Source organism: Acipenser ruthenus, chromosome 8 (assembly GCF_902713425.1).
Source record: "Acipenser ruthenus chromosome 8, fAciRut3.2 maternal haplotype, whole genome shotgun sequence".
Classification (NCBI taxonomy): domain Eukaryota; kingdom Metazoa; phylum Chordata; class Actinopteri; order Acipenseriformes; family Acipenseridae; genus Acipenser; species Acipenser ruthenus.
In genome coordinates, this window is record NC_081196.1 from 60,256,650 (window position 1) to 60,278,517 (window position 21,868).

General features: G+C 40.2%; 4 protein-coding genes across 4 annotated transcripts in view; 2 read left to right on the forward strand and 2 right to left on the reverse strand.

The window, feature by feature from the left end:
* LOC131696573 (ecto-NOX disulfide-thiol exchanger 1-like) overlaps positions 1 to 220 on the reverse strand; it is an 80,894-nt gene extending 80,674 nt beyond the window's left edge. The window contains exon 1 of the mRNA XM_059029399.1: positions 110 to 220. The gene's annotated coding sequence lies outside the window, so the exon portion shown is untranslated. The remainder of the gene's footprint in view (positions 1 to 109) is intronic.
* A 4,215-nt stretch (positions 221 to 4,435) lies between these two features.
* Positions 4,436 to 8,027, forward strand: LOC117406553 (coiled-coil domain-containing protein 122-like). The gene is made up of 6 exons (XM_059029405.1): positions 4,436 to 4,586; positions 4,930 to 5,032; positions 5,255 to 5,370; positions 5,979 to 6,377; positions 7,050 to 7,166; positions 7,569 to 8,027. The coding sequence occupies exons 1-6, from the start codon at positions 4,539 to 4,541 to the stop codon at positions 7,716 to 7,718; spliced, it is 933 nt and encodes a 310-aa protein (XP_058885388.1). The 5' UTR covers positions 4,436 to 4,538; the 3' UTR covers positions 7,719 to 8,027.
* An 89-nt stretch (positions 8,028 to 8,116) lies between these two features.
* Positions 8,117 to 14,922, reverse strand: LOC131737806 (GPALPP motifs-containing protein 1-like). The gene is made up of 8 exons (XM_059029404.1): positions 14,573 to 14,922; positions 14,038 to 14,209; positions 13,631 to 13,729; positions 12,828 to 12,933; positions 11,865 to 11,990; positions 11,323 to 11,487; positions 10,902 to 11,003; positions 8,117 to 10,559 (listed from the first exon to the last, which is right to left on the reverse strand). Exons 1-8 carry the CDS (start codon positions 14,655 to 14,657, stop codon positions 10,341 to 10,343), a joined length of 1,074 nt encoding a protein of 357 aa, XP_058885387.1. The 5' UTR covers positions 14,658 to 14,922; the 3' UTR covers positions 8,117 to 10,340.
* Positions 14,923 to 15,005: 83 nt separating this feature from the next.
* Positions 15,006 to 21,353, forward strand: LOC117406764 (mucin-4). The gene is made up of 10 exons (XM_059029403.1): positions 15,006 to 15,416; positions 15,639 to 15,730; positions 16,132 to 16,236; positions 16,652 to 16,714; positions 16,952 to 17,028; positions 17,342 to 17,434; positions 17,527 to 17,720; positions 18,513 to 18,635; positions 19,017 to 19,255; positions 19,394 to 21,353. Exons 1-10 carry the CDS (start codon positions 15,164 to 15,166, stop codon positions 21,212 to 21,214), a joined length of 3,060 nt encoding a protein of 1,019 aa, XP_058885386.1. The 5' UTR covers positions 15,006 to 15,163; the 3' UTR covers positions 21,215 to 21,353.
* The last annotated feature ends 515 nt before the right edge of the window (positions 21,354 to 21,868 follow it).

Below are 21,868 nucleotides of genomic sequence, written 5' to 3' on the forward strand. Positions count from 1 at the left end.
TGAACAGGTACTTGTGAGGAATTACAGAGAACCAGCATAGAGCAGCTCTTTCAGTTACCCCAGTACTGTATAAAACAAAATGCAGACATAATGTAAAACACTGTGTTACCTGAGGTCAGTGGAGTCACACACGCTTGGAGCCCTCTGCTGGTGAAACAAAGACGAACATTCTTCACAGCTCTTTCAGTGCTGCATGCACACTATCCTTTGGAGGGGTTGTTTTGGCTGGCTGGGTGTTCTGCTTTACGGATACAGGGACAAAGATGGGTAGAAACCAGAAAGCATGTTTTGTAGCACGTGGTGGGTAGAACAAAGTGATGATTTCTCTCAGAGAGGGGCCACAGTGTGAAACCAAAGTATCATTACTTAACCGTACATTTCCTTCACTAAAGCTAATATACTATGTTAGTGTCATTATATTACAACATATTATCTTTCTCCTCATTAGCAATATACTCAGTCCCTTATTTAGTGTTAGAAAATGCTGGTTACACTAATGAGATAAGATTTTTTTTTATATATATATATATATATATATATATATATATATATATATTACCTCTTTATAGGACACTTTGAGGCTTGTAATCCTTGTGCCTCAGGTATAAATGTTCATTAGTCTGGTAAGGAAGCCTCTTTAATTATAAGTAAGATTTATTCAGTCTGTGCTTCTTGGCACTAAAGAAATGTACCGAGAGCTGGATCTGTATTAAATATTACCTGCAATAAATACAGTGGCTCTCAAAAGTATTCACCCCCCTTGGACTTTTCCACATTTTATTGTGTTACAACATGGAATCAAAATGGATTTAATTAGGAGTTTTTGCCATTGATCAACACAAAAAAGTCCATAATGTCAAAGTGAAAAATAAAATCTACAAATTGTTCTAAATTAATTACAAATATAAAACAGAAACTAATTGATTGCATAAGTATTCACCCCCTTTGCTATGACCTAAATGAGCTCTGGTGCAACAAATTGTCTTTAGAAGTCACATAATTAGTTGAATGGAGTCCACCTGTGTGCAATTAAGGTGTTTCACATGATTTCAGGTTAAATACACCTGTCTCTGGGAGGTCCCACAGTTGGTTAGTACATTTCCTAACAAAAACTACATCATGAAGACGAAGGAACATTCAAAGCAAATCCGGAATAAGGTTCCTCAAAAGCACCAATCAGGGGTAGGATATAAGAACATTTCCAAGGCATTGAATATCCCCCGAAGCACAGTAAAGTCCAAGAAATGGAGAGAATATGGCACAACTGTGAATCTGTCTAGAACAGACCGTCCTCAAAAACTGAGTATCCGGGTGAGAAGGGCACCAGTCACGGAAGCCACCAAGAGGCCTATGGCAACTCTAAAGGAGTTACAGTCTTCCACAGCTGAGCTGGGAGACACTGTGCATATGGCAACAATAGCCCGGGTGCTTCACAAAACTGGCCTTTATGGGAGAGTGGCAAAAAGAAAGCCATTGTTGAAAAAACCCACATCAAATCTCGGCTAGAGTTTGCCAGAAGGCATGTGGGAGACTGTGAGACCAAGTGGAAGAAGATTCTATGGTCTGATGAGACCAAAATAGAGCTTTTTGGCCTCAACGCTAAGCGCTATGTTTGGCGCAAGCCTAACACCGCACATCATCCTGAGAACACCATCCCTACCGTGAAGCATGGTGGTGGCAGCATCATGCTATGGCGATGCTTCTCTGCGTCAGGGCCTGGAAAGCTCGTGAAGATAGAGGGCAAAATGGATGCAGCAAAATACAGAGAAATCCTGGAGGAAAACCTGCTGAAGTCTGCAAGAGACCTGGGACTTGGGAGAAGATTCATCTTCCAGCAGGACAATGACCCTAAACATACAGCCAAAGCCACACTGGAGTGGCTTAAAAACAAAAAGGTCAATGTCCTGGAGTGGCCCAGTCAAAGCCCGGACCTCAATCCAATTGAGAATATGTGGAAAGAGTTGAAAATTGCTGTTCACCAAAGGTCTCCATCCAACTTGACAGAGCTTGAGCAATTTTGCAAAGAAGAATGGGCAAAAATTGCAGTGGCCAGATGTGCAAAGCTGGTAGAGACTTATCCAAACAGACTCATGGCTGTAATTGCTGCCAAAGGTGCCTATACCAAATATTGACTCAAGGGGGTGAATACTTATGCAATCAATTATTTTCTGTTTTGTATTTGGAATTAATTTAGAACAATTTGTAGATTTTATTTTTCACTTTGACATTATGGACTTTTTTTGTGTTGATCAGTGGCAAAAACTCCTAATTAAATCCATTTTGATTCCATGTTGTAACACAATAAAATGTGGAAAAGTCCAAGGGGGGTGAATACTTTTGAGAGCCACTGCACATCAATAAATAAAATGAATACATTAATAAAAGGTGGCATGTATTTTTTATAGCAGGAAATAGACCTAATAGTCAACTAGTCAGTTAGGAAATTATGTCACGTAGTCTTTATTTTGTTTACAGTAAGCTAAAGGTAATTACAAATGATTTATTAATGGTGACCTATTCAACTACTGGTATTTGTATCTCGACTGTACTAGATGCATCAAGCACCATGTCGCCCTCTAGTGGACACAGCTCAGCACAACTATGCTTGCTAACATGCTGAGGACACACCTGAAATATTAAATGTTAATAATCAGTATCTTTATCAAGATTATTAAGCAGATTTATAAGACATCAGATGATCCCCCAAATACATTTTCTCTGAACAGTAAAACATCCTTCAGGCCTTCTGATTATACCTTAAAGTCATAATAGTGGCTTGAACTTGTTGGGGAAGTCAGAAAGTTCTTCCCATTCCTTTCTATAAAAGCCTTGTTCAGCGTTCTCTTTCCTGAACGGATCAGTGGCATAGCATCGGTGGCGTGCTGTACTCCAATACTCTAGAAGTAGTCTGTTCCCCAGAGGCATGCACTGTGATCCCATGGAGACTGTGTGACTTAGGATGTTGAATTCTTCATTCATCTGCATTGGGAACATGTGAAGGAGGAAGGGCCTCTAGACTATCTACCCCCCTATCCGTCCTGGATTTCTTCACAGCAAACTGCCAGCATTAAGGCTGGGTAATACCATCATTATGTTTGAACAGAACAATATCAGTATCTCCTGGGCTGGTGTACGGGTGCGGTCTGTCTGTCCAGCCACCTTCCTGTATATCAGACCTAGAGTTTAACATTTACATGTACATACTGTGAATGCTTCAACACCTAGAAATGTTTCAACCTTGAAGCAAAAGCATTAATGAGCATTACACTACACAAAATGTACCTGTCTGAACCTATGATAAATCAAATTGTCCACACAAAACAGAATAAGTGTGTATTAATAGGACCAGAAACTACAATGAAATAATACATATGTAATTTTGGTCATGTTTCTACCCCCAGGAAATATGTAGACCAGTAAACACTGAAATATGCATTCATTTATTTAATATACTATAGTTCTGCAATTCCACTGCAAGAAAAATTACTGTAATTCAAAATGTCAGAGCAATAAGGGAAACATTACTGTACTTGCCTGGAAGCAATGCACTGGTATGTGTATGAATTACTTAGAAAAGCAACAAACTTGATTATAACTTCATTTATTTGTCAGACCTTTCTTTGAAAATAAAGCAGGAGAAATTCAAAATAATTACACTTTATGGAACAAAAAAAAATGTATATTAAGATTCAGAAAGTTGCTGTTAAACTTGTTTATTTCAGGTGTAATAATTAGAATAAAGATCCTCAAAATAACTTCATTTTTCAAGGCAGCTGAATCCGACAGACTGCTAGAACTCCGTCAAGTGTATCCCATAGGGCTGCTGCTGAATCCAGGCCTGACTGTACTGCTCAGTTCAGGGAGGCTAAAGCGAACTAGCTTATAAAACACGTGCTCATCGTCAGCTGATAGACTTCTTGGTAAAAAAATAATGACCTTTGTAGCAGGTGGGGAGTCGGTCTTTAGAGAGGGACAATTGGAAACTATGCATACCAGTTAATCCTGAAGCCAGACTACGTCACTGAAGATATTACGCCTTCAGAATTTAGTTTTAATTTACCAGATCACTCAGAATACACAGGTTTGTTATATAGGGCAATTAAACATTATATTGGACAAAGACAAGGAGCGACAACCAAGAGATCAAAGTATGACACTTTATGAAACACAGCTTCTGTTAAAAGATCACACATACACGAATAAAATACAAAACTCACAATAGCAGGCAAGTAACACGAATAGATTCAAATTAACATCAATGAAAGAATCCAAGATCAGGTTTCAATACAGACAGGTAAACTACAATTAACAACAACGGGATAATTAGAAATTGAATTCAGTGCAGGTGCAATTAGCATCAATTAAGTAAAAGGTTGAATTTCATACAGATAATTGTACAATTAAACCGGCGCAGCTCATATAATCAAGACAATAGTGATGAGTAACTACCACACTAAACTACAACCACGTAATGACTACACTCCAAACCAAATGAATATCCCAGAAACATAATAAAGAGATGTTTTGAAGAGACACAGATGTCACAAGATCCTCGGTATTTCAGTATTCAGATGTGGGACAAATCGGTACATTAAGAATTAAACCACATATTATTAACCAATCCCATTTCTTTTATACCTTGAGCAAATGGCCAATTGCGACCGACCAAAGTCTTACCGATGCATTTGTTTATTTAATTTTACTGTCAAAAAATATAATAAAAAATATGTGGCGGAAGTCAGCAGCACGAGCGCAGAATTAGCTCAGGAGCTGTGTCACTCATAAAGCCACACCAATGTAACTACTAAAAATAACGTGTCCGCTATAAAAATAAAAAAATAAACGGTGGAGAAGCAACAGGTTAATGCTTACCTCAGTCACCTTCTGATTGAATTAATTCTTCAATTCTGTCCTGATTTCCGTTGAGAGGCCTGCTGGAAAGTGGCTGAACAGATGACCGAGGCTCGAAAAATCTCCGAACAACTGTTACAAGCCAACATAATGCCTTCTGAGAAAGGTGCCAAAATGCGAGGTGATAAATGTTACATTAATACACAACTTCGAACACTTTTTAACCTAAAAGGTGTTTGAAAGTGTTTTTTCGTTACGGAGCCAAAATGAAAATGTGTCGCGTATCAGGTCTTCAAACCGATTATACGTTGTTGTTATCATTGTGTCGGTTGCAGTTCATGTCAGTGCCCTCTGTTATTAATATTTCAGTAAAATAACTTCATGTCACTTCCATATCATTTAGCAACATCACCAGCGGGGTCTCTACCGTTTTCAGAAGCGGTCATAGAAGTGGCTCTGCAGCAGCAAGAACAAGCAAACGAAGCGGAGAAAACCCGACACATTCAAACTCAAATGAAGGTAATACATACACAAACAGATAACACATTTTTAGTGTTTTCAGATGTAAACTTGGACAACGAATAATACTGTGAAACATAGAAACTATAACATGTTTTTAAATCTTATTATAATTTATGAAATGTTTAGCCAAAAAAAAACCCTCAAGGTGGAGTTTATAGGCCTAATTAAAACACCATCTTTATTACTGCCATTGCTATAGGTACTGTACTAAATGAACATTTTTTGTTATGTTATCATTAGTATATGGGCCACCAAGAGGTCCATTCAATACTGAAGGACTAGTGATATAGGAATACAGAATTTATTAGAAGCCAAGTATGCTTTTCAGTGAAAATGTAACATAAAGCCAGCAATATAATTGAAACTCCTAGTAAGCACTAGACTTGTGATGATCAAGCTTATGTATATTAGGTTGAATCTCGCACCACAAACATCATGGACTGCCCATTAGTCTGTCATTAATAGTGGGTTATTTAAAATGTACTCTTGCTTACAAACAGTGCTGCACAAATTCTAGACTCTGATAGATCTTAAGTATACTTACAGCAACCATCAAGGTGGCCGGCCTGTGTTGAGTGAGTAACTTGTCTTGCATTGTTTTTCAGCTCCAGCTTTCTGAGCTGGAAAAGCGAAATGAAGCAGTTATGCTTGAGTTCTGGGCCACAGAGAAACACATTGGCAAGCTGGGGGATGAGATTGAACACAGACGTAAGCATTCAGAGAACCTGGAAGCCCAGACACAAGCCCTTTATATGGAAAATGTAAATCTTCAACTTAGCATCGAACAAGAGGAAGAACATTTCCAATTGCTGTTGGCAGGATACAACACATACAGAAATAAAATGGATGCTCACAGAGAGGTTATTGCTTATGTGGAAGGCAAAACTGCCACAACGAGGGAACTCTTGGAAAAACGAGAAATTGTAAAAAAGCTCAGAGAAAAAAAGGAGGAGCTGAGGATTGATCTTGAGAACCCAGAAGGAAATGTAGTAAGACAAGTTCAGGTAGGGAGTGGATTGCTCAAGTTCAGGTAGGGAGTGGATTGCTCAAGTTCAGGTAGGGAGTGCATTGCTCAAGTTCAGGTAGGGAGTGGATTGCTCAAAGGATTTGTATTCTAAGTAAAGGTAATCGTGTTGTATTACTTACACTAGAAAAAAAGCATTCTACACTCACTTGCTATATTATTGTGACCCCGCACCTTATACCCAGTAAGGCCACTTTTTGACGCAGCGAAGGCCTGTTGCATAAGGCCTGCAACTGGATCAATGAAGTAGCTGATGCTTGCTGCCAAGAATGCGACATTCATTTTCATCCTGATTGATCTCCAGGGATTGTGCTGCTGGCCAAGCAGGATGACTCATGAGCTGTGCCCCTTGAAGGTGTCCAGCCTGTGAGGCTCAATAAACACTGTGGGGTGTTGAGGAGTGCCTAGTAAATGTCCCTTTAGCACTCTATATCTGTTGGAGATTCCAAGGAATCACATTTCTTAATAAATTGCAAACACTTTTTTTCAAACACTTAACTGCTGCACCCTTAATACATCTTTTTTGACTTGAATTTAGAAACTGCATTAGTGAAAAGAGACTGGAAAGTTCAATGTTTAATTGAAAAAAATAATAATCTTGATTTTAGTACAGTACAGGCTGGTGTAATTCATTATCCTTGTTTGTTTTTAGGGAGATATTTACAATTTGAAGATAAAGATTTCAGAGGTAAAGGCGACTGTCAATAAAAAGATTGCATGTCTGGTTAAAGAACAGGAGGTTCATATTCAACTCAAGAAGGAAGTAGAGGTAAGGTTCTTAAAGCAAGAAGGATTTCTGAGGAGCTCCATTTCTTCTTAATGGGGTACTAGTAAGATACTGAGATTTTAATCAATGAGAAAACAAAAATACACAGAGGTAAATAGTTGATAGGATGATTACCCCATTCTATGGTGGTCTTGAAGTGCAAAACACAGACAGTAAAAACACTGAGTGTAACAAATAAAGGTATACAAATAAAATATGAAAATAAGAACCAATTCCCCCAAACAACAATAGCAACGTGTGTAAGTGATGACATTCAAACTTAGATGTGCAGTATTGTTTTGGTCAGAATACGTAGCCTATGCTGTAGTGTTTCTTACACACATTAGTTGGTTGTCTTCTTTAATGGTTTCACTTAATTAACGGCTTATTCTGGTTACCTTACAGATGCAAAACAGAAGATGTGAAGCCATTTTAAAACGTCTTCACTGTCAGTTGAACAAGACGCAGTCTAATAAAAGGCAGTGGAACTGGGATATTCAACAAATGGAGAGAAAAGTTGCTGAACTTAGAAAATGTCTGGGGATAACAGAATAAGCAGTGTTTGGATAGTCTTGGGACTTTCTGTATGGTGTCCCAATACAACTCTTCTGCAAGTACAGGGAAAATACTGTCCCAAAAACAGAGGGAGTGTATATCTAAGGTGTACTGTATTAAAGATGAATACATACCTGAAGAAATCACTTGGATGTTCCACTGGCAACATTACAAGGGTTTGTTGTTTGTTTGTTATTTTGAACGTCATTATCCCATCTGGTGGGAGGTCATTTGTTACATTAACTTAATACCTTGAATTCATGGGTTTTTTGTATGTGTAATTTTGCTGGACAGCAAGTATACAGCAGCATATATTGGCAGCTTGTTTTTTTATGTTTGACATTCATATTTCAACATTCAACTTGTTTATCTTGACATTGAATACATTTGTCAAATCATTAAAAAGATTGTTTGTGCTTTATTCAAATATAACTAATGGAAGTACCACTTGGAGAGTAAAATCAGCTATAACGTAATTCAATAATATATAAAAGTTGTCCCACCAATCTTCTCAATGTTTACTTAGAGGGTAACTTGTCAGGGCTGTGATATAGTTAAGATACACCTCAATGAATGTATTCTTGTTTAGATTCACTTTGTTAATGGTTACACTCTGGTGCATCAGAGGTATACTTGATGGCAGGCTCCACTGGGACTCTACTGAGTTTTAAAACATCAGCAGGATGACAGTATAAACAAGAGAAGATACTCTGGTACTGCACAGTCATACCAAGTTGCTCTTTAACCAATTATGATGTTAACAGAGAAGAAAAAGTGGCAAACAATAGCAAGTAACCAAGACTTTTATTACCACTTCTTAATCAGCTTTTCATAACAAATCTGTTGTGTTGTTGCATATGGTGATAGAATTCAGAAGTAATGCTTGTGCATTATCAGTGGAATTGTCAGAAGATACTAGCACACCTAATGGCAATCAGATTGATTGTCTTGGTACTACATTATTTCATATTATGACTTAGAGGAAGAAACATTTAATGAGTAAATGCATCAGTAGAACATTCAACAAGTCCCAGTAAAGAATGCTGGCACACAGATTGTTTACAATCGCTGCCTGGCAAAAAGAGATATTTCAAAGTTATTGAAGGTTATGTGGAATTCAATTTCTTATACCCAGGGGGAAAGGGTTGTTAATAATTGTCACATGATGGACCATGTACTTGGAGGTTAGACAGGATTCTGACCACACAAGCATGTCTTGAAACATCTTTTGAATCATGGTTTTAAACTGAGTTACGAACATTAGTAAATATAACTCTACAAGTTCATAGCCATGCCAAGGTGCTCTTAAGGTCTGTATCTTGTTCTTACAGCCCATTCAGAGGCTGATACATATATTAAAAGAAGAGCCCTCGTCATCTGAAGGACCTCCACTGCATGTAAAAGGAAGTGAAGAGCATGAAGAAAATGCTCTTCACAAAACACAAGGGTATACCGCATGTCTATATCAAGAGGGAGTGATAAAGTAATACACAAGGGTATACCGCATGTCTATATCAAGAGGGAGTGACACATAGAAATACACAAGGGTATACCACATGTCTATATCAAGAGGGAGTGACACATAGAAATACACAAGGGTATACCACATGTCTATATCAAGAGGGTGTGACATGGCAGCAGTGTGGAGTAGTGGTTAGGACTCTGGACTCTTGACCGGAGCGTTGTGGGTTCAATCCCCAGTGAGGACACTGCTGCTGTAACTTTGAGCAAGGTACTTTACCTATATTGCTCCAGTAAAAACCTACCTGTGTAAATGGGTAATTGTATGTGAAAAAATAATGTAATTGTATGTAAATATAATGTGATATCTTGTAACAATTGTAAGTCACCTGGATAAGGGCGTCAGCTAAGAAATAAATAAATAAATAATAATACACAAGGGTATACCGCATGTCTATAGCAAGAGGGAGTGATTAAGTCCCCAAAAGTGACCCAAAGCCAGTGTAATCAGGAAACCCACTTAATATACCAATTAGCATGGCAAGGCAGATTATTTTGTATATTACACAAACATTTAGAATTTTTTATTTTTTAATTAAAATGTACTGTACACTTCCAATGCAGGAAGGAACAATAAAAACATCTATTTGACTAATAACGCACATTGAGATATATTTCAAAGCTTTTCTTCCAGTCTTGAATAATATAACTTTTTTTTTTTTAGTTCTAGTTTAACAGGTGTTTTTATCCTTTAAAAAAAAAAAAAAAAACAACTAAAAACTACCAACACTTTGAACAAAACTGCTAACACTGACAAAAAACAAGCATGTCTACAGATTTGATGCAATGTAATACAACAAAAGAAATCAAAAGGTAAAGAAAAAGTGTCACGCATTCATGCTGCTCAAATAGTTGCATGGTATGGCTTCCCTCAGGACTGGTGCTGATTTTCAACCCCTTCAACGAGGACTTCTTGGGGGGTAGTTGCCAGTGAGGAGCCATGCCAAATACGTTCCAGTTAAGAAAGTCATTTTTTACTGCCAGTTCCTGCTACTAGGAAATGATCTGCTGCCACTACATTTCCTCCACTGGCCCACAGAAGAATGAAAAGACCCCTCATCTGAAACAGGACAGAGGTGAAGCTCCATGGAGGGCATGTTTCTACAAGAACATGCTGCCTTTGCTGTGCGAGAAGCGTGTGTTGAGCTCCTGAGACTTTTTCAGGATAGCCTTCTTCTGGGCCTCGTCAAAGCGGTTCACCTGCAGGTCCTGGTCTCGGTCGAAGGCCCTCCTCTCCTTGGCCTTCTCTGCATCGGCCTTGGCCTTCTTCTTCAGCTTCTTGCTGTGCATGTTGATAAGGGACTCAGATCGCTTTGAATCCTGGTTTAGAACGCACAAAATATACAAGTATTATATAAATGTTATTACCCAGTTAACATAAGTATGCAACAGGAGGACAGAGACTGTGCGACCCTGTGACCATGCACTCCTCAAGTGAGCATGTTAACCACTGCAGAAAAGAGCAAGGCTAGCTTCCACAAGCAGTAAAAAGACATGTTAACCTTAAATACCCAACACTGTCCAATACACACAGAAATTGTGCCCCAATTCAACTACTGGAAAAGTGTTTTGGGATTTCAGTATTCCAAGTTCATGTTTTAAACTAGAGCTTTAATAATTGTAATTATCAGGCCATATCAAAAGCATTTGAAAGAAACTTACATTGTGGGTGGACACCTGCTCTGCAAGTCTTCTGTCTCTTTCTGAAACGAGGACATCTTCCTCCTTATCTGGTTCAGAGGTCTCTTTTCCTTCAAGCCGTTCCTTGTTAAAATAATGAAATATGTAGGAATGATTTGCCGAGGGCAGGGTGTTGGGCTCCATTATTACACATTCCCAATTGCATACAATTTTACACGTTATTCTTTATATTCGTTGATAGTACAAGACAACTCAAACTGGGGGGAAAAAAAAACAACACAATTGTAATTGTATTTGGAACTTAGGGCATATAAATGATCTTGGCTGATAACCTTGAAGAAAGCAAAACTATGTTTGTAGGCATACATATATTATCAAACCTTTCTCACACTTATTCAGCTAATGTGTCTATAATTAAAACGTTCAGCCTGCGTGTACCAACCCTTATTTTCCTCTCCTTGTCGGCCGGTGTCTCTGTCCACAGTGACCGGTCTTTGGACTCTGGGCCTGCACGCTTTTTAAAAGTCCTGGCTCCCAGGCCAATGTGCTGCAGTACTGGGGGGAGTTCAGTCATCCAGGTCTCCCGTGCAAGGTCCTTGGATCCATCCTGGAGTACAACAACAAAACCATTTGTCACACTTCAGCAGGGAAGAACATTTACTGGCCACGCAGAGAGAGACAAAACACAGTGAGGCGAGAGTAGTGACAGCGAGATAGCTGGTAAAGCTTTTTGGCTTAAAACTAAATATACCCACAATACAAAATAAAATAAAACCACTATGCACATGCAAGAGAAAAAGAAACTACTGTGCGCTAGAATGAGTACTGATACAGGAGCAGCTGGTGCACAGTAATCTAAATTGGGTGTATTTTATCCATTTCAACCATAAATAGTTTTTAAATTTACATTTTAACACAAAACGGAAAACTATTTAGCATTACACTACATTACTACATGAAGATGAAGAAAAACATCTCTCTCACATCTCCAGAAGTAAGCTTTTCTTTCATCTTTTGGGCCCTGCGATCAAACTCCATGGCAACATTGTATTCCACTGGCTCTTTGGAAGGCAAAGGACCAATAACTTCCTCTTCATCACTGCCAGAGGCCTGGAAAATACAGAAAATGACATTTTTAAAACAAAACGGGTTATTTTAGTATTCAAATGTTTCTTCCTCTTCATATAAAACATTTTCACATGTAAATTTGCAACACTGAATCCAAGAAATAAATGTATTATTTTTACCAGTAGGGTAAAAATACATTACCAGTAGGGTAATGTATTAAATATTATTAATTACACTTTTGGAACAAAACATACATTCATGAACATTCTAAGGTTGATTGAGTTTTGAGGGCATGAATGCTCATTAATACCCAATAGATTTGAGATTTGGGGTCAACCTTATCTGAAGAAATGGATTTCTATTTGATGTGTTAGGAAGACGTACATGAGTGGGTTGCTTGCTTCTCTATCAATCACTGCACTGAACTACAGTTGTAATTGCCTAGTACTGCATTGTACAAATTCAATGAATTATTTTTTGGGGGGAAAAAATATATCTTAAACTAAAAACAAAATGTACTGTATGACACAGCGAACAATTAACTGCTGTACAAGCAGTAACCACAAGAGGGAGCCGTATCAATTTTCTGAAATTTAACAAACACGACATCAGAAAAATAGTGTATGGGGTTACTATAGAAATGTACGGACAACCCTACAAATACTGTATTAGGTAATAATTGCTCATACCCAAAAATTGATGTTACTGTTCTATTAATGGCCTTGGTGAGGAGGAAATGCACTTTGCACCAAGTCTGTTTTATTATTTTATTTTTTATAATAACCGTGTTGATAGGTTAACATTTCTACCCACACAACGTGGTTCATCCTGGTGTAGCTCCTAAAATCAGGCACACTGCTGTAGTGAAAATCTCCTTACTGCTTCACTGTAGCCAGGAGGCAATGCAGGGCCTGTGTAGTCTTCATCTTCCTCATCGTGGTCTGGTTTTCGAAAGCCAGGGGGCAACGCTGGTCCAACAACAGGCCTTGGGAAGAGAAAACATGAGATCTCTTTAGGTCTGCTGTGCAAGGAACAAAGGATCACACAGCCACTTCTAAAATGAATGTGGCTAACAAAAAAAATGAAATAAAGTCTTGTGTACTTTCATTTGCTATATAGCAGCTGGCATGTTAATGACAGAAAAGAAGGCACTGAAGGGGTGGGTGAAATGATCAAGGAAGTGCAGCAATACCGGAAAGCATGGCTTCCAAACAGATTTCTTTAACTTCGTGTAGTACTAGATCAAACGAACTTTCAGAACAGCACATCTGAGACGTACAGACAGACAGAAGTGTTGGCAGGTAAGATTCATGAAATGATTTTGTTAGCCACAACTATTTTATTAAAGAATGTTTCCCCTGGGTACATGCTGTGCCTTCCGGTGAGTGACAGTATACTGTAAATGCTAATGTGCCACTCAAACATATAAAAGGGATACCTGTCATGGCAGCTGGGGCTGTTCATTGCTTTTTGAGTCACTGTACATCAGCACACTGACTTCCACCTTTCTTCTGAGATTTACTTACAGTAGCGCACGTGTGGTTTATATATGCATGTTGAGATTTACTTACACTGCTTTACTTGCAATAGCACACGTGTGGTTTATATACGAGATGCCCAACATCACCAATGTATGTAATATAGAAGAAGAACAAAAACAACGGGGGTTGAACTGCTGTCACCTCTCAGGAGACTCATGCCGTTTTTGATATCCAGGCGGGAGTGCAGGTCCAAAGAAGCCGTCATCCTCCTGCTCTGTGCTCTGTATCCGCCGCTGCTTGCTGGGGGTTTAGGAGAGAGTCAAGACATGTTGGCATGCAGAACAATAGGGTCAATGGACTCACTGGGTTTGCTATCAAATCAAAAAAGCTGCATTTCCTTTCCGAATGAAAAGGAGCACTGAAGGTACATGGTAAATTGTTATAACCCAAGCACATTCAAGTGCCGAGGATGCCTGCAAGCATCATTTGTAGGTAAGGTTCAATGGGCGCAGTGCATTTTTGCCCCCATCTACCATCATATTAAATGTCCGCCCTACCAATTTTTTTCCCAGTGTTATTATTATTATTATTTAAGAGCTCCAACAAACCTGGGTTTTGGACGATCTGTGTCCTCCTCAGAGTCTGACTTGATGGGATAGCCTTGGGGTAAAGCTTCCCTCTGTTTCCCACTCTTAAAGTGCCTCTCATCCTCCTCGCTGTCTTCAGAAGACCCCGAGCTGCTCCTCGCTCTGTAGCCCGGAGGCAAAGCTGGTCCTGCAGCTATATAAAACGCGCATTAACATTGCGCATCTCTCCGAGGGGGAAAGGGGAAGGGCACTTCCAATACAACACCAATCTGTTTTAGGGAACTAGGCAACACATTGCAAAACCGTTGTTTACTTATTTTAAATGTGTGACCACAGAGATGTTACATCGCATTTTCAAACGTGTAATTTTATGTTTAAATTTAAACCGAATAAAATATGTATTCAATATAACAATGGGGACACTATCTGAGTATGTAATGCACTTACTTTCTACGTCACAACCTAAAAATAATAATAAAAAAGAGCCATCTTATATTTATAGGTACAGTACAGTATTAGGTTCCCGCAGTATTTACAAACAAACCACAGAGTTCACCTTCGTCTGACTCCCCGTCTGAATCCTCACTTCTCTCTTCTCTGAACCCCGGTGGAAGGGCCGGTCCAATTATTTCCTCAGACATAACAGTGGTCAATACAGTGTAATCATATATAAATACAAAAAAATACTAGCAGTGTAATATTTCTACTTTCACCAATCGTAAAGGGGTCCTTTCACTCGCACCGTCTCAAGAACAGACTGATGACGAAGCTAGTCCCAGATTAGGGCAAATTACCAGCATGTACCAGAATGATATGCCGGTATTACAACAACATATTACTATATGTGTCAAACGATGTGGGGGGCATGACTTGATAACACACTGGTGTGCTGTATTAAAAATAAATAAATAAATAAGGGTTCTATAAATGTCTCCATTTTTGTCACATAGCCGTCCGGTTTAAATCTCGTGCGGTGCAGGCGCTAACCGGAAGTGATGTATACTTTGAGCGCATCCACATGGTGCTAGGATGAGCCTTGTGAAGCACTGCTAACAGGGTCGGTTGGTACTTGTTATATTGTGTAGGGCTTCATTAACTACCCCGAGTAATTACTGGAAGTAACTTCAGTTACTTCACGATTTACCCGATGAATCAGTTTGGACAGCATCAGTACCCACCACCAGAGTTTGGCGGTCCGCCACCTGGACCGGTACTGAGACCGCCGTTCTTTGGTGGTCCACCTCCTCCTGGTCCCTGGAATTGGTACCCGCCCGGACCCCCGGACATGTGTGGCTGGTTTGGCCCCGGGCCAGGTGGATACCCTCCTGGGGGAGGCTGGTGTGGACCGCCCATACACCAGAACCCTGGTTATGAAACCTATCAACATAACGAAATGTATGGTAAGCAGTTTGTCGTCTTCTCTTTTCACTGCATTATGTCGTGTATAGCAAAGTAACACACACACGTGTGTATTTTATAACATTTCAGTAGGGAATAGATCAGAAATCAGTTTTAATGTAGTGGCCGAAGTTCTGCAATAATAATACATGATATCAAACACGTTGATTGTCCCCATTTGGAGTGTTTTGTCATTCTCTAAACCGGATGCTTTCTTCCTCTAGATCAACAACAGAGGCATTTCAGACAGGAGTTTGTGACTCAGCCGGCATCAAACGGGAGTACAGGACTGAATCAGGGTGGCGGCGAGAAAAAGGTACTGGCTGATTAATTTCGCAGTGTTGTAATATTCAGTGCAGACTAACAGGTATGTTCTTTTTTTCTGTTTTTTTTTTGTAACGCCTACAGCGTCTCTTGTGCACATTGTAGAGTCCAGTATATGCAGTATAGTATAGGTGTGTGTGTGTGGTGGTGGTTTAATTGAACATGGAAGCAAGTCAATAAGGTTCTGTGTTAATGGCAGTGACATTACTGCATACGGAGATCCATGTAATGTAACGCATGAATGATTTTATATATGCAAAATGGAATTATTTATTTTAATGGCTTGTTAATTCTTGTTTTACTTTTGTACCAGATATACGGATCTTCTAGTTAGTCGATCATTTATTTCACACCCTTGGGTGACTCTGACTTGTCTTTTTAAAATGTCTGCAGAAAAAGAAGAAAAATGAGCCTGTATTCACACACAACTGTGATTCGTGTGACCGGGGTTTCAAAAACCAGGAGAAATACGATGAACATGTGTCCCAGCATGTAAAGGTAAGCTGTAGTTAAAAAGATCCAGCTTGTGGGTGACATTCATCCCCTGACACAGCTGTGTATTCAGATTTAGGGCTAACAGCAACATGAAAACAGTGATCTCCACAGCAGGTACATCCACTCACTGTATGCACAAGCTTGATACAGACCACCTTCTACCCCCAGATTCGGATACACTCAATCGCTTGTGAGTGTCACAATCTGGGGGCATATGTAGTTGCCAGACCAAGTTTTGCCACAACTGAAAAGGCATTTCCCAATCAGAATTGGTCATCTGTTAGATCATTCTAGTTAATAGGTGACTTCAGCTCACAAGACCTGCTATACCTGGCATGTGTGCAAATCACTGTAGCCAGGGTGAATATTTCATGTGCAAAGACAGTATCCGTTGTTTTAACAATAATTTGTTTTTCAGTGTACGGTAGCAGGGTGCAATTTTACTGCACATGAGAAGCTGGTCCTTATTCACTGGAAAAATGTAAGTAAATTATTGATGAGCTGTTTTTAAAAAGAAAATAAATCATTTGGAAATGTGGTCACTACCAAAAGATCCATCACAATCACCACTTAAAAAAAAAAAAAAAAAAGTTGCAATTCTAAAAATGCAGTGTCTAAGCGAGGCTTTCTTCTTTATAAGACGGAGTAAAAAACACAATAATATGTGGTGATGATGCATAGTCTTTCAAACTGATCTCCCCCTCTCCTTTTGTGACAGATGCATGTTCCGGGATCAAAAAAAATTCAACTCGATACACCAGAGGAAATTTCAAAATGGAGAGAGGCGAGAAAAAAGTGAGAAATAGTTTCGGACTGAGAGGGGGGCACTTTTATAAAGCTTCTACCTCACATGATGTGGACGTAAATATCCAGCCTGTGCCTGCTGGGGTTTCTAAACTGCTTAGCAACACTCAGACCATTCTTAAAAAAAAAAGAAAAAACACTATGAATGTCGCACGTAGATTATACAGTATATTCTAATGCTCTGGTGAATTGTTTTAGACCACAACATGCAACATGTTGACATCAAATGTTTTCTTTAAGTTTCAAATACATTCTACATTATTTATCAAATATTTCTTGTATTAAACTTTTTTTTTTTTGGTAGGAATTATCCAACTTTACAAAATATCGAAAGAAAGATGATGGTGAAACAAGAAAAGGCAGAAAGAGGAGAGGTGCTGGCGACTGTACAGTTTGGGTATGTTTCTTCTTTCTTGTACACATTGGTGTTTTTAGACTATTTATTTTGTTTTATAGTGGTTTGTGACTCTTCTTTATTATTACTCTCAGTAAAATGAAGGGTAAAGGAATGTGGCAGCCGTCTAATGAGAAGGAGAAGAATGTGCCACCAGCAAGGTTTCAGAACACCCAGAGGGAGACCAGAACTTCCAGTCACCCAGAGAGTGACAGAGAGCCCAGGAACCCCAGCATAGAGCCCATGCAGGGCATGGACCCCCTTGGGATGCTGGCAAACAGTGATGCCGGTGAGCAAAGACCATTCAATTGCATCGGTCAACACGCAAGAATTGGCCTGTGTTATGTTTTTATAAGCAAGGTCTTTGATTGTGGATTGAATTGTCTTCTGTATTTAAATTGGGAGATACTAAAGGGAAATGGATTTTAATTTTGAGTTGTTTTGAATGATATTGTCAGAGCTGCACTTACCTACAGTGTGGCAGTGTTGATTATGTAAGGAGAATGCAAGGTGTCTCTACATGCTGCCCTGTTTATTCACTCCATTATGATTTTGCACCTGGTAATGGACTCCTTTATGGAATTGATGACAGATCATGATGGCCTAAGAGCACATAACGAATCTTAAGAGTGATGGTCCGCAGACTTGCTACTAATATTATATATTAAGTGATATCATGTTATATATTCCATATTTTACTGTGTCTAGTCGAAACGGGGGTGGTGTCCTCATTCCTAAACCATATTCCAGGAGGGAACTTTTAATGTACAGTATATACTGTGTGATGTGGCAAGCACATTTTTAAGCTGCCTATGTTCCTATTTCCTAGAAGTAACATCATTATCTTTGAACCACAGCCCATGTAGATAAGTAATCTAATATAATAAAGAAACCTGCTTGGTGCAAGGCTGCCTTTCAACATGTGTTTCATTATTTATTTTTTTTATTATTTTTTCCTTTTGAATCCTGAATCTAGAGCACGGATCTTCTTTCTGAACTCTTCCTGGCAGGTTTGTCTAATCCAGTTTCCTCCTGTTAAAATGGAAAGGTGTTTAAATGCGTGCCGTTTTTCACTTTGCAGAGTCGGACAAGGACGAACTTGCCGGAATCACCGTGGTCCCGAAGCTGATGACCTCTGGTCTGGGCTCACTCGTTGCAAATTACGGGACTTCATCCGACAGTGACAGCGACCAGGCGCCTGAAGGTAAAATCAAACACGATTTGTTCTTCTGCTGTCTTTTTGTTATTATTAATTTTCTACTGCATGGCCTCCAGTGATATACAGTATACGTTTTCTTCTATATTTGAACAACTGTTAATTACCATTATTATGATCTGCTCCGCTCTTAAAGGATATACATTTTAGTGCAAGCTTTCTGGACAGAGACAATGCAACCCTTTGCCTTTTAATGGAAGCAGACATTTACAATGCTCTGAATAAATGATTAGAGTGCTTGGGCTTCTAAGAATGTCTTTTCATTTCGCCTCCACCTGTCTGTTATATAAATAAACCTTCACTGAGAAAAGGTAATTGAATGGGAGTCATTGTATTGCAGCTACACAATTCTGTCTTGTATTATTTCAGAAATGCCTCTCATGAAAGTGGCTCAAGCTCTAGAGGAAAACCAGGCCCTCTTGGGCAGAGCTGAGGCAGGTTTGAGTAGCCGGGTGCAGAGTGGAGGCAGAGGGAGCGTATCGGAAAGAAGAGACTGGGAAGACGGAGCACCTCCATACAAAATGGCTCGTCATGACAGGAGTCGCAACCGGCCGAGGAAGGAGTGCTCCCAACAGAGAGGGCAGCGCAGACCAACTCTGCTGGAAATGGTAAACCTCTAGCTGCTTGGCTTCTTCAAAGCTTTTCACTACACTGATTTTCAATATAATAGATGGACAGGAAATTATAAAGATAAATACATCCAAAATAGGCTATCATCTCTGTGTTTGTGTTTCTATATTTTGCAGTTGCTGGCACGTGACATATGCCATGAGAGGAATGTGATCTTGCAGTGTGTGCGCTACATTGTTCAAAATGACTTCTTTGGTCTGGATTCAAAGACAAAGCAAGCCAAGGAAATTAACCAAGCCCAGATTACTGAAGCTGCCAATGGCATGTCTTCAGGAGAGGATGAGGAGGTGATGTTGGCTGGGTCATTGCCTGCTTCAGAGACTGAAGCTACAGTAGAAACCATGTCTTCGGGAGAGCGTGGAGAGACTGAGGAGGTGCTGACGGCTGGGTCGTTGCCTGCTTCAGAGACTGAAGCTACAGTAGAAACCATATCTTCAGGAGAGTGTGGAGAGGCTGAGGAGGTGCTGATGGCTGGGTCATTGCCTGCTTCAGAGACTGAAGCTACAGTAGAAACCATGTCTTCAGGAGAGCATGGAGAGACTGAGGAGGTGCTGATGGCTTGGTCGTTGCCTGCTTCAGACACTGAAGCTACAGTAGAAACCTTGTCTTCAGGAGAGCGTGGAGAGGCTGAGGAGGTGCTGATGGCTGGGTCATTGCCTGCTGCAGAGACTGAAGCTACAGTAGAAACCATGTCTTCAGGAGAGTGTGGAGAGGCTGAGGAGGTGCTGATGGCTGGGTCATTGCCTGCTTCAGAGACAGAAGCTACAGTAGAAACCATGTCTTCAGGAGAGCGTGGAGAGACTGAGGAGGTGCTGACAGCTGGGTCATTGCCCGCTTCAGAGACTGAAGCTACAGTAGAAACCATGTCTTCAGGAGAGCATGGAGAGACTGAGGAGGTGCTGACGGCTTGGTCGTTGCCTGCTTCAGAGACTGAAGCTACAGTAGAAACCATGTCTTCAGGAGAGCGTGGAGAGGCTGAGGAGGTGCTGATGGCTTGGTCGTTGCCTGCTTCAGACACTGAAGCTACAGTAGAAACCATGTCTTCGGGAGAGCGTGGAGAGACTGAGGAGGTGCTGACGGCTTGGTCATTGCCTGCTTTAGAGACTGAAGATACAGTAGAAACCATGTCTTCAGGAGAGCGTGGAGAGACTGAGGAGGTGCTGACAGCTGGGTCATTGGCTGGGTCATTGCCTGCTTCAGAGACAGAAGCTACAGTAGAAACCATGTCTTCAGAAGAGCATGGAGAGACTGAGGAGGTGCTGACGGCTTGGTCGTTGCCTGCTTCAGAGACTGAAACTACAGTAGAAACCATGTCTTCAGGAGAGTGTGGAGAGGCTGAGGAGGTGCTGACAGCTGGGTCATTGGCTGGGTCATTGCCTGCTTCAGAGACAGAAGCTACAGTAGAAACCATGTCTTCAGGAGAGCGTGGAGAGGCTGAGGAGGTGCTGACGGCTTGGTCGTTGCCTGCTTCAGACACTGAAGCTACAGTAGAAACCATGTCTTCAGGAGAGCGTGGAGAGACTGAGGAGGTGCTGACAGCTGGGTTGTTGCCCGCTTCAGAGACTGAAGCTACAGTAGAAACCATGTCTTCAGGAGAGCGTGGAGAGGCTGAGGAGGTGCTGACGGCTTGGTCGTTGCCTGCTTCAGACACTGAAGCTACAGTAGAAACCATGTCTTCAGGAGAGCATGGAGAGACTGAGGAGGTGCTGATGGCTGGGTCATTGCCTGCTGCAGAGATTGAAGCTACAGTAGAAACCATGTCTTCAGGAGAGCGTGGAGAGACTGAGGAGGTGCTGACAGCTGGGTTGTTGCCCGCTTCAGAGACTGAAGCTACAGTAGAAACTGTGCCCTCACAAGCACTACCAGTGTTCTCGCAGTTTGTAGATGGTGAGATTTGGGAGATACCTGCAGCCGCTCAGGAAGACTGTTCATTGTGAGATTTCAACAAACTGATAAATCTGAACATTACTAAGTTATGCAGATGTTACATGTTTACATGTTTTTTTTCTTCTTTCTTTTGAGTGTACAAGGTTACTGTACCAGTCATTATGAAAATAAATCTTTAAGTAAACCTTATCATTGAGGGGATTACAAAATTTCTCAAACCAGTTCAGTTATTTGTTTCTGAATACTTTTCATTCATTTGAAATCCTTTTTAAGTTGTAGGTATGGATTTCAACACCAACAGATTTGTCTCTTATATTAGTGACATGGGGGTGGGGGGAGAGAATTAAAGCGCCCATGTAAGTCTTCTGCCTGTTACATGAAAAAGACATATAATAGACCTAGAGTTATCCATGTATGAAATATATTATTGTTATTGTTGTTGTTATTATTATTATTTTGCCTGTGGTCAGGTCAACACTGTTAAACATTCAACCTGGTTATTTTTTTAGGAATTCTTTTTTTTTTTTTGGGGGGGGGGGGGGGGGACTAAATTGGCTGCACTGTCACTTTAAAAGATTTGAGGACTATTTCAAATATTTCATCTTCTGAAGCCAGGACTCCATCTGCTGCTCCTGCTGCTCTTTCTCAAGCTCTGGGTGATTATAGGAAATTCTTCTAACCACACTCACAGTGGACTGCAGTTC